Source organism: Gopherus flavomarginatus, chromosome 9, assembly GCF_025201925.1.
Source record: "Gopherus flavomarginatus isolate rGopFla2 chromosome 9, rGopFla2.mat.asm, whole genome shotgun sequence".
NCBI classification, from domain to species: Eukaryota; Metazoa; Chordata; order Testudines; family Testudinidae; genus Gopherus; species Gopherus flavomarginatus.
This window is the reverse complement of record NC_066625.1, coordinates 10,918,847-10,931,019: the sequence shown is the minus strand read 5'-3', so window position 1 is coordinate 10,931,019 and position 12,173 is coordinate 10,918,847. Positions and strand designations below refer to the sequence as shown.

At 45.3% G+C, this 12,173-nt stretch overlaps 1 protein-coding gene across 1 annotated transcript in view; it reads right to left on the bottom strand.

Annotated features, from left to right (window-relative positions):
* CARD11 (caspase recruitment domain family member 11) overlaps positions 1–6,671 on the bottom strand; it is a 70,612-nt gene extending 63,941 nt beyond the window's left edge. The window contains exon 1 of the mRNA XM_050966281.1: positions 6,284–6,671. Coding sequence (XP_050822238.1) covers positions 6,284–6,296 — 13 coding nt within the window. The 5' untranslated portion in view covers positions 6,297–6,671. The remainder of the gene's footprint in view (positions 1–6,283) is intronic.
* Positions 6,672–12,173: the final 5,502 nt, after the last annotated feature.

Here is a 12,173-nt window from a genome sequence, read left to right as displayed (position 1 = left end):
GAACTCAAAAGTTAGAATTAGAGGGAAAAGATCTTTCTTAATATAGAAAAGCAGCCTTTAAACTCAAAGTTCTTGATAAAGGCTCCTGGATTCAGCATATTTATTTTTTATTTAAATGTTTTAAGAGATTATAATAAATTTAGCCCTTAACATTGTGACAGGGTTGGATCACAGAAAACCCCTTGGGAACTGCCAACTGATGTGCTGGGACTACCCCAAGCCTGTTCTCCTTGCCAGCTTGGGACTCCAGAACCAAGTGCTTTGTTTGAGCCAGACATGCTTGCCTGCTGCAAACACAGACCCTGGTCTGAACCACGTCCCCCGACAGCTCCAGGCTTCACTGAAAACAGCTTAAGAAGTGCTCCTGTCTCCAGCACTCAGATGCCCAGCTCCCAATTGGGTCCAAACCCCAAATAAATCCATTTTACCCTGTATAAAGCTTATACAGGGTAAACTCATAAATTGTTTACCCTCTATAACACTGATAGAGAGAGATGCATGGCTGTTTGCTCCCCCAGGTATTAATACATACTCTGGGTTAATTAATAAGTAAAAAGTGATTTTTATTGAATACAAAAAGTAGGATTTAAGTGGTTCCAAGTAATAACAGACAGAACAAAGTGAATTACCAAGCAAAATAAAATAAAACATGCAAATCTATGCCTAACACAGTAAGAAAGCAGAATACAGATAAAATCTCACCCTCAGAGATGTTTCAATAAGCTTCTATCACAGACTGGACGCCTCCCTAGTCTGGACACAATCCTTTCCCCTGGTACAGCCCTTGTTCCAGCTCAGGTGGTAGCTAGGGGATTTATTATGCTTGCAGTCCCCTTTGTTCTGTTCTACCTCTTTACATATCTTTTGCACAAGGCAGGAATCCTTTGTCCCTCTCTGGGTTCCCACCCCCTCCTTCTAAATGGAAAAGCACCAGGTTAAAGATGGATTTCAGTTCAGGTGACATGATCACATGTCACTGTAAAACTCCAAGCCCTCATTCCTCCCAGCCTGACTCACAGGAAGGCCTGCAAATAAACAGAGCCATCCACAGTCAATTGTCCTGGTTGATGGGAGCCATCAAGATTCCAAACTACCATTAGTGGCCCACACTTTGCATAACTACAATAGGACCTCAGAGTTATATTTCATATTTCTAGTTTCTGATAAAAGAGTGATTCATTTATACAAACAGAATAACCACACTCAGCAGATTATAAGCTTTGTAATGATACCTTACAAGAAACCTTTTGCATGAAGCATATTTCAGTTGCACTATATTCACACTCATTAGCATATTTTCAAGAAATCATATAGAGTGCAATGTCACAAACATATTTTGTATTAAATTCATATTTCATTTTAAACAGGTCTATTTTTAAAAGAAAAAATATGTAAATAAGAACCATAAAATGTTTTTAATTGTTTTTAACAGACTATAATCCACCATAACCATAATGCTATAATAATACAAATACTAAATAATAATTTCAGTGGTGAAAGATCAGGTCCCATGGTGTTGACTGCGGTGCATCAACATGGATGTTATTTACTAAGAGAGATGTAATGGGCCAACTACCACTCTCATTTATGACCATGCAACCCTAGTGAATGTTGTGGTTCCACCAGGAGTGCCCAAAACCAGAGGAAATGTCCACATTTCACACACCAGTTTGAATCAGAGCAAAAACAGACTTGTGGCAGCCTTTATAAATGGGATTAGTTTGTTCTTGCTCACTCCATTATTTACAAGTTTGTTCAGACTTTTGATAGTCAATGTTTTCCAGTTGGAAAGTGGTCATCTGTGAAGGCTCCTGCATATATCAAAACAAATGTTTACAACTGGAGTGCAGGGCAAACAGGGATGATTGCCAGGGAAAAGCAAATGGAGAACTTTATTAAAAGCTGACCCGAGTATCTTTCTAGTAACTGTTTGATTTACGGAAACACTTTTTGTCGGTTTCTGATGTGTTTTCATAAATTCATCAAAACTCTTGAAATTGGAGCATGGAGCATTAAATTCTGGGGGTGAAATTCTCCTCTCTGTTACACTGTGGCAAGCCTACTTACATTAATAGAGTTGCACAGGCAAAACCATGGAGAATTTGGCCCAAGGTTTATGTTAAAACCAATAAAGGGCTTGATCTTACATTCCTTGCATAAGGAGTCAGGATTGGGCTCAAAATATGCTAAAAGTCTGTTAAAGCAAACATTCAAGACAGATTTTTATTATAAACAGTACACTGGAAATAGCACAGGTTTGCTGTTTTTGCAGCATTGGAGATTGTCTGCAGAGGGGGCTGGCAGACTCTTGAAGCTTTCACATAATGGCTTGGAAGCTCGTCCCATAAAACATGAGGTTCCAAAGGGATGAATTTACACATAATTCAGAGAAAATAAGGTCTGGTCTACACTACAGATCTAAATCAGTATAACTATGTCACCCCAGAGTGACGTAATAAATGTCTTCTGTCAATACTGCTACGGCATCTCGGGCAGGCAGAGGAACTGTGCCAATGGGCGAGCTCTCTCCCGTCGGCATAGAGCGTCTTCATTCAAGTGCTATCGCAGTGCAGCTGCACCGATGCAGCATGTGAAGTCTAGACCTGCCCTAAACGTTTAAAAAACTGTTATTGGCTTTTTAACGGGAGTCATAATTTGCCCAAAGAGCAAAATGAAGAATCAGAGAAAAACTGTCTAAAACCCTCATTTTTGTAAGTGGTCCGAATTGCTGCTGCTTTCCCTTGGCTCTAAACAGGCAACAGCTTTTGGTCACTAAAGTTAAATTTGTTGGGAGAGTTTGTTCAATGAAGGGTCCAAATTTAGTTGCTGGAAATCAGAATGGCGATAAATTGACAGAGGTGCATGGATGGAGACTGTACTGTTTCCACATACGTTATAAGGTTCGTTATTCGCTTAGTCAGGGCCATCTCTTACTGGAGACAGTGACGTGAGTCTTGGAGTCAAAGACTGATGTCCCGATTCTCCATTCTGGAGTAACTGTTCTCAGTCCAGTGGAAGGGAAGGCAAAGTGGTGTTAACCTTCAGACCTATATTGGAGCAGACTGGGGTAAACCTAGGGTTTATGAACTGAACAGCCAAGACATTGTTGCCCTGGGGGGAGATTTTCAAAGGCCAGTTATTATTAGGTGTCCCAGCCTGCAGCTTGGTGCAGTGAGAGGGAAACTCTGTGAAACAGAAGGTCTGATTACCTATGGCAATTGTACTGTAGTCCCACAATCCTTGCAGGATGACATAATGAAAGGGTACACGAGACATGCCAGGGCCTCACAAAATGTCAGGTGTGGGGCCCAGCACACAAAAGAACCTACAACACAAGGTGGAATCATGCGGAATGACTAAAATGGTGTAACTGAAAGCGAGGGGCAGGGGAGTGCCCTGTGAATGGGACAGTGGAGGGATAAAAGGGGGAGCAAGGGGAGCTATTAAGACTGGGGAACGGCAGGGCGCTGGCTCCAGCCTGGGAAGAGGCTTCATAGTAGTTCCAGTGGCTGTTCCTCTGTGGTTGGTGCCCAGTGCCCCCTGAGCTCCCACATACACTTTTTAGTTACTGGCCCCATGCCACCCTGCTCAGGTGCTGGTGCCCTGTCCTATTCCCCACCCCAGCATCTGATGCATGTGTTCCTGCCCCTCCCCAACGCTGCACATCTCCACCAGGACCCACAGTGGCTAGTGTCTGAAAGATAGGCCCAGGCTGAGCTGGGGAGTCCTACCTGCTCCCCGGTGGCCAGCCTGATCTTGTGCACCTTGGTAGCCACTCCAGCCCTTCCTTCTGGTCCCCCTCTTGTCTCCATGAGATAGTGTGGGGGTGGAAAACATTGGGGGGCAGAATGATAGATCCACACGCCCAATATTTTCACTGTAGGGGCACTAATCACCCCCCAGTGCCCCTGACTCAAAGTACTTTTCATGCCCACAAAACTAACCAACAGACCATGAGAAATAATAGCATTAGAGCTGGGGGAAGAAAAGCAATCGACTATCTGGGAGCCTGTGATAATATTCTCGATTTGTAGAAATTCTACTTCTCAATAGGCCCACAAGTTAACAGTGACAGAAAAATTAGAATGCTGCTGTTTCAGCATTCGGGGAGGAATGGTCACTGACAAAAGGCGATAGATGGCCAACTCTTGGGATGCTATCACATTTCAAGCATGCTATTTGCAGGCCTTCCTGGCCCCCCCCCCCCCCCGAATCTACAAGGGGAAAGACCATCTGAGAGAGCAGGACAGATTGCTAGAAGAATTCCAGAACACAAAGACCCCTTGTTAGTTGTGCTGGGATACGAGGCAATTCCCTTGCTTTACTGAGAAATCTGAAATCAGAACAACACTGCCAGTCCTGGAAGTAAATCTTCATCTTAAATGGCCCTGATTTAAGGATGTGAGGCTGAGAGATGTCAAATCTAAGTCTCAGGCCTTCCTTTTAAGTGTCACAATCCAGTCCAAAATGTATCCAAACTTAAACCAGGACACAATATCACCCTATTACCCCAATATCCTACATGCTTGAGACAGATCAAAATTCTCAGTACAGAAGAAACAGGTAGCCTCTTTAGCTGTTTCTAACCTCTGCTGAATTGTTGTGAGGTTCTGGTAGCAATCACACCATAGTCTTAGTGGAGAGACACATACTTATCAGAGTCTACATCTTTGGGATTTGATAATCCAAGACAATCACCAGGACAACCTGGTCCTGAGCAGAAGCTCTGCAATCAGGCAGAGGGAACAGTGTAATTGTTTTCTCTATTTCAATTAAGTTCCTTGTCCAGTTTTTGAAGCACATATCTTGTTCTGTGATTCTTGATCATTCTCCAAGGACACTTTGGACCAAACTATTCCCTTTCTCTGCCCACCCCCACGCCCACTGCTCTGCTCCTATAGCCTGCATTGGAAAGGAAAAGCACAGATATGGCAGCACTTCCTCCAAATTTCCTGCAGGCACCACTGGGGGGATGCAAAGGCAGGGAGGCAACAGAGAACTGGATCTCCCAGGTGGGCTCCAGTCCAGTATGGCAAAACTCGGGGAGAAGAGACAATAGGAACATGGGGGGAGCAGGAAGAAACCTGGGAGAGACAGGGATACAGGGGGAAGGGCTGGGCCAGAACTTGGGGAGCAATGGGAGGACAGAAAAACTGGGGGAGGGTGAGAGAGAAACTGTTGGAAGAGGAGAACACTTGCAGCAGGAGAGAATGGCTCCTTTTTAGAGGAGCCTGTATATATGTGCAAATGTGCATGGAGAGGAAGCTATGTGTGTATAAAGGGAGATGCAAGGAGGCTGTGTGTGTGACAGACAGTCAGTGTGGGGAAGGGTGAGGCTGTTCGTTGTGTATTAGTGAGAAAGATGGAATAAATGTGCATAGGCATGTGTGTGTGTGATTGAGAAAGAGAGATGGGGAATTTTACGGGGGTTGGGGAGCTTTTGAAACAAATCCTCCAAGTGTGGACAGATGCAAAGGTAGACAGCATGTGTATGGAAGGGTAATTCTGAAGTAAAGCAAGAGCAGGCAGCCCGATGTGTGAGAGAGATTTTAGGGAGAGGAAGTGGAGAGAGACTAGAGGAGGGAAAAACAGAGAGATGGGAAAGGGGAACAGGACAGAAAAGAACAAAGTAATGGAGGGAGAAGGGAGAGAAATTAATAACTTGGGGGAAGAGGTGCAGCCCACTGCACAGGCTTAAAAAAGAGGAAGACGATGGAGGAGGATGAAAGGAAAAATAGGAACAATTGTCACACAATAAAGAAATTATGCTGGATGGAAAATAGATGTTAAAAGATGGCAGAAAAGATAATAGAAGATATATCAGGGTCAAAGAACACAGAGTGGAAGAAATGAGAAGTACAGCTGTAAAGCAAGAAAACATTCAAAGTGGTTTTATTACTTAGAGGAAGCATAAATCCTCAAACGAGTTTTACAGAAAGGGGTGGGATGGACCGTACTGTGGGTGAGAAGAGAAACTTCCCTCGCACCAGCCCTGGTCAATCAATCTCCTTCCCTCTTCCCTGCCCCCCAATTCTTCCTCCTGACCCCGAAAATATTTTGGTATGTGCTCGCACCTATGAATGCAACCTGGGCCTCATGTATCTGTGCATGGAAAGTGGAACTAGACCTGCTGAGGGTGAGAAAGGAGCTAGCAGAAAGACTATCAAAGAAGTCTCCTCGGATGGGGGGAGGAGTGAAACTGGAAACTGCAGTGATCAGAACCAAGTGCCATCCCAGCCGACAGTGGTGTGGAGTTGGTCTGGCAGGTGGCTGTTGTTCTTACCTTGGGCGCTCATGAGTGACCAGGCTCACTTGCTGTCCTGCTGCTGGGTGAAATTCACTAGGTCATCTCCATGCACTTGTAAATATCCCTCTGCAGGAGCCCTAGAGAGGTGAACCGTGCTCTGCATCTGCTGGGATGGAAGGGAACGGCAAGGGCCACAGCCCTGCAGGTAGCCAAGAGTCTAGGGAGAAGAGGGCTCTGGAATACAGGATGCAAATGCACCAGTGTCAGAACGAGCAAGTGGCAAGACAGAAAGAAAGAAAAAGTGTGTCACAGGCTGGGAGGGGCGGAGAAGAAAAATGCAAAAACCTGACAGGAAACCAGACTCTATTAATCTGCAAAAGTTGAAAAAAAAAACCAAACCAAGAGCACCCTCTGCTCCGCAGTACAGGGACTGCTTGCAAAGGCTTCTGGACGCAGGTGGAAGCAGAGCCCGGAGGTGCACACTGCAAGCAAACTTCAGCCTCTAAACCAGAAAGGCATTGGGCAGCCCAGCAGCAGCACAACCACAGACTACAGCTTCGGGTGGAAGTATCAGATTGCCTCCCTGCCTCTTTTGAGTCTGCCTGCATCACCAGGGCTCAGAGTCTGCACAATCTGTTCCCCTTTCCTGCGAAGGCAGAAATGGCAAACACACGTTACAGTACTGCTCCTTTCCCAGCACAAGGCACTAGCCCTTTCCTGCCCACAGCCCACGCCAGCCAAAGAGGGGAAGGGAGAGGATGAATGGACACTGTAACCTACAGTGAAAAACAAAAAGTTTCAAGAGCAGCAGTTTCAGGCAGAGTTTGGGGGTTTCCAGCCTTTCCAAGTTTCAGAGGCTTCACCAGGAGACATCCATGTTATTGACTGCTTGTTCATTTTGTTGTTCTTAAACAAAGGGGGGAGGGATTTAAATTCTATTATTTTATTTTAAAAATAACATTTTACATGTTTTATCAAGGAGGAGAAAAATCTCTGTTGACTTCACTATGTAGCAGGGCTTTGACTTGCAGAACCTCTGCAGGCTTGATGCTGGGCTGCTGGCTCAGGGCCATACGTGGGCAAATCCCCATATATTGGCATTTCTTCACCTTCCAAAGTGTGGAAAGAGGCCAATATTCCCAGCACCACCCTTCCTGCCATTGCTGACATCAACCCCTAGGAATGCCCACACACAAGGGCTCACATCTCCCTCCAGCCCTACATCCTCTGGGTCACTGTTATGCAGGGGCAAGCACAGCCTCCAGGGGGAAGAGAATGCAACAGACACTGTACTGCCACCAGCAGGGGGAGCCATAGGGCTGGACCCACCCTGAAGCTTCATCAGGAATCAGCACCAGGAGTTAAGTGGGAGTAAAGAGACAGATGAAGAGGAGACTGAGTGTGTGGTAGGGTGACCGGATGTCCCGATTTTATAGGGACAGTCCCAATTTTTGGGGCTTTTTTTTATATAGGCTCCTCTTACACACACCCACACCCTGTGTCCCGATTTTTTACATTTACTGTCTGGTCACCCTAGTGTGTGGATAAGGGAGCCACCATGTGTGTGTGCCTCAGAGTAATTTGGGGCGGGGGTGAAGAGGGGTGTGTGTGTGTGTGTGTGTGTGTGTGTGTGTGTGTGTGTGTGTGTGTATATTTGCTGGGGAGGAAATAGGAAAGTGTGACAGAAGCTAGACTAGTGGAGAAATTAGAGAGACTGGAAATGGGGAACAGAGAGAGAGAGAAGGGAGCGAGGAAGAGAACGCTACACCGGAAAAGAATGAGGAAGGGGAGAGAAGGAAAAAGGAACAGTTGATATGCTATAAAGAAAAATACAGCTGACAGAAAAACAAATGAAAAAAGCCAATGGAAAAATACGGAGAACAGTAAAGGAAGTGAGAGGGCAAAGTGAAAAGAATGAATGCAAGGCAGAAAATGTAAGTCTCAAAAAGTTGTGTTACTGAACAGAAAACTTAAATCCCTAATGAAAGTGTTTTTTAAAAAGGAACAGAATGTGCTGTGCTGGCTGAACTACATTTTCTTAGCGAAGCAAAATGGCTAGGACCAGCCTCCCTCACCTCCCCGTCCTTGACTTTAATTCTTCCTCTTGGTTTCCCCACTTTATGTCCACACCTGGGCCTCTTGCCTTGATGGCTAGGGAGCAAGTACAAAAGCGTCCCCAAGGGGAAGGAACCGATGAGGGCTCAAACTGAAGGGGAATCCAGTTTCCTGTGAAAATGCTGTAATTACTTTAACAAATAGAACAAGAACCCAAAGACCAAAGGTTACTGGAGTTCCTCATTTCCAGAAGAGAGCTGCAGTACGGTACAACACACAGCCCAGTACACCCCTCATTACCTCCTTCTCTTTCAGTTTTTAAATGAGGGCCATCTTTTATCAGACCTCTCACAAAAATTTCCTCTTTGGCCTGTGGTGAAATCTCTGTACTGTGTGCGTGCATTTACAGAAAGGATTGTTGGGAGACTAAGGAATGCTCCTCAGCTGCATGCTTCCTGAGCAGGAAGAAGCCAGTGAAAGAGGACTTTGGGGGCGGAAGCGTGAATTGCCCCCGCAATGTTTAGGCACCTGCTCAAAGTTCCAAAGGCCTCAGAGCCGGAGGAGGCCATGACCCAACTATTTTTAAGCAGTGGTCCTGTTCTACATCAGTACAGCTGCTATTGGAGTGGTCCAGAGTGTCGCTCTGGCTGCGTGTCACAACGCCATTGAAGTTGACCCAGCTGCCCTTTCCTACGGACGGAGGGGCAGCCGAGCCTAGTGGTGTTGCACCTCGGTGCATGGGGAATCTGCCAAGAACTTGTCTCCTGGTGGCACTGGCTCATGTGCTGGTGACTGAATTACAGTCAATTAGTACCGACATGGGGAACAAATACTTAATAATGGACTCTTCAGTCTAGCAGAGAAAGGTACAACATAATGCAATGAGTGGAAGTTGAAGCTAGACAAATTCAGACTGGAAACAACATGTAAATTGTTAAAAGTGAGAGTAACTAAACATTGGAACAACTTCCCAAGGGTCATGATGGATGCTCTGTCATTGACAATTTTTACAATTAATATTGGATTTTTTTAAAGAGAGACGCTAGGAATTATTTTGGGGACATTCTATGGTCTGTGTTCTATAGGACGTCAGACTATATGGTCACAATGGTCCATTCTGGCCATGGAATCTATGAAGGAGGGAGGGGAGGTTTCCTGGCCTAGGGAGAGCTGGACTCTCACTGGTGGGGGGAATGGGGGGAACTGGGCTTTGCTTTGCCCCCTCCCCAAATATCTGAATTGGTGCTACTCGCAGAAGCGCCATTTAAACACTGCATTATAAGAGGTTCTGCAGCTTTTGGGGAAGTGTGGCCAAAAGGCTGGGGCAAAGGAAGGAAGGAAACAGAAGGATATTTTTGAGAAAACAAGTACAGTGCTAAGTTCTGTTTTATGCTTTCTACTCTTTTCACAGAGGAAGCTGATTTGCAGATACACCAGGGGAACCATTTGCAGCACAACCACTGCAACTAGCTATTCCTGTAGCTCTCACTTCTACACATATACAGGCAGATTTCCCAAAGATCTTTCACATAAATACCAAGCCACAGTTCCTTTACAACACAGTTCCTTTACAACCCTTCCCCGACTCCCAGAGGGAAAATTGATTGGAAATAGGGCATAAGGGAATTAGGATCTGTTCCTGGTTTGTACACTTGAAACTTCAAAGCGCTGCCGCGGCAGCGCTTTGAAGTGTGAGTGTGGTCGCAGCGCCAGCACTGGGAGAGAGCACTCCCAGCGCTGCACATACTCCACATCCTGATGAGGTTTAGCTGCGGCATTGTTTACACTGGCGCTTTACAGCGCTGTATCTTGCTGCGCTCAGGGGGTGTGTTTTTTTCACACCCCTGAGCGAGCAAGTTGCAGCGCTGTAAAGTGCCAGTGTAGCCAAGGCCTTAAAGAAAGGCCTAGCATTCACTGGGCTAAGAGGGGGTCTTACAGACTGGTTAATTATCTGCTGGGGCTTTAGTAACCCTAAGGATCCTGCCACTGAAACCTGCAATGATTTAAAATTATCCTAATAATAAAATGGAAGCCCCATACACTGAGATTAGCTCAGTATGATCCAGCCCTTAGACACAAAGGTCACACTCAGTCCCAATTTCTTTCATAAGAACTTCTTTTTACCATTGATCTCGATTTTCAGTGTAATGGAAAAGGCTCTTGAGCAAGCGGTATTTTCCCCCTGCAACTTCTTGGCCCAGATTCAGTCAGCCTGGTACAGGAAAGTGTAAATTGCATCTCTCTGACGAGAAGGGATCTGGCATTGGAAGAGGAAATTCACCAGAAGGGAATATAGGAGCTGTGTCCACTCCCACTCTTCATCAGGACATCTATACGGGAAGAGGAGGTCGAGTTTCCTCTGGTGGCTCCATAGAAATCTTGCCAACGGAAGCTGGTGAATGAGTGCATCCTTCAGCTGCCCTGTCCATTACACTCCCGACCAGCTCCACCTACTTTTGGGGCTTTGCTCAGGTGCTGCGGTATCCCAGTGTACCTTCCCTCCCTGTAGCACATTATCCATTGGGAGCCTTGTATCTGAGTTTACACCTTCAGAAACCAGCATAACCTGGAGGTGAATCTAGCTCATTTGGTCTACCAGAGTGGCCATGCAATAGAGTGGATTTAGCACATTAACAGAGTCCTTCTTCAGGTTGCTGGGCTTTCTTTGTATGCATCCTTCCCATTAATGCTTCCAAGACATAAACTAGAACTCTTGTGGTCTCTAGGCAACCATCCTCTCTTTGACTAGACCATAGGAGCTGTGCAAAGTCTCTCTCTCCACTGGAGAAGCCTCTTTGCACAACTTCCCCTGTTCCTCTCTTTCCATAGCAATTGGATCACTGGCCCCCATGAAGGCATTCTGTAATCCAGCAATAAGGCTGCTAGATGTCTTTGGATATTCCCATGCTGGAGAGGCTGACCAGAATCAGCCGTGGGATGCAGAGGAACACTAAACTGTCCAGCTCTTAAATTGTCATTCCTGTGCTTCTCTTCCTTCTTCCCAGACAGTAATCCCAGCCCAAGCAAAGACTGCCCTTAACTCCTAGAAAATCTTTCCTTATCAGCATAATAGTTCTGAAAGTCCCTGTATACAAGAAATGCATTTCACAAGCTATTGATCTGAGAATTAATATAATGCATTTGTCCTGGAGGCCATAGCTCTGTGGTACTGTATATGTGGTTTACACGACTCCTTTACAGCAAAGAAACAGAACTATTGAATACCTTCTGTGACAGAGATGTCAATTTCCTGCAATACCCTTGAAAAGCCTTTTTGTATTATATTATGTATTATTGTGGGCCAGGACTGTGTGTGTCCTCTTTAGTGGGGATATGTGATAGAGGTGAGACCGAGGAGTTAAAAAGACTATACTGAAATTGTGCCTGAGAAGTACTGACTTTTGGGACAATAAGTGTTAAGTGGATTTCCTGGGAAAATCCCTAGAAGGAGGTTAATAGAAATTCCCCAAATCCAGTTACACAAAACCCAGCCTTTTGAAGCAATGCCTGTAGAGGGTAATCGTCTGCTGATGATCTGTTACAGAAGGCCAAGATCAAAGGTATAAAGAAATAGATGATCTGCCCAGATGTTGTTCTGGATCTAAGACAGATATGAACTTTAACCATGGGTAAAACCCAATTCTGGGTTTTGAAGGACTGAAACCTACCAGAGCTCTAGGTTGGAGTTGGGGATGGCCTTTAACAACTTTTCAGCATGTCTGTAGGCTCTTTTATTGTCTTAATATGTTTTATCTGTAATGCTTTTACTGTAAGAATAAATGTGCTTGCTTAGAAGGAGCTGTGTAATAACTTGTAACTATAGGCAATATACTGGTCATAGTCCTAGGCCTTTTTAGGCTGTCTGGCTTGT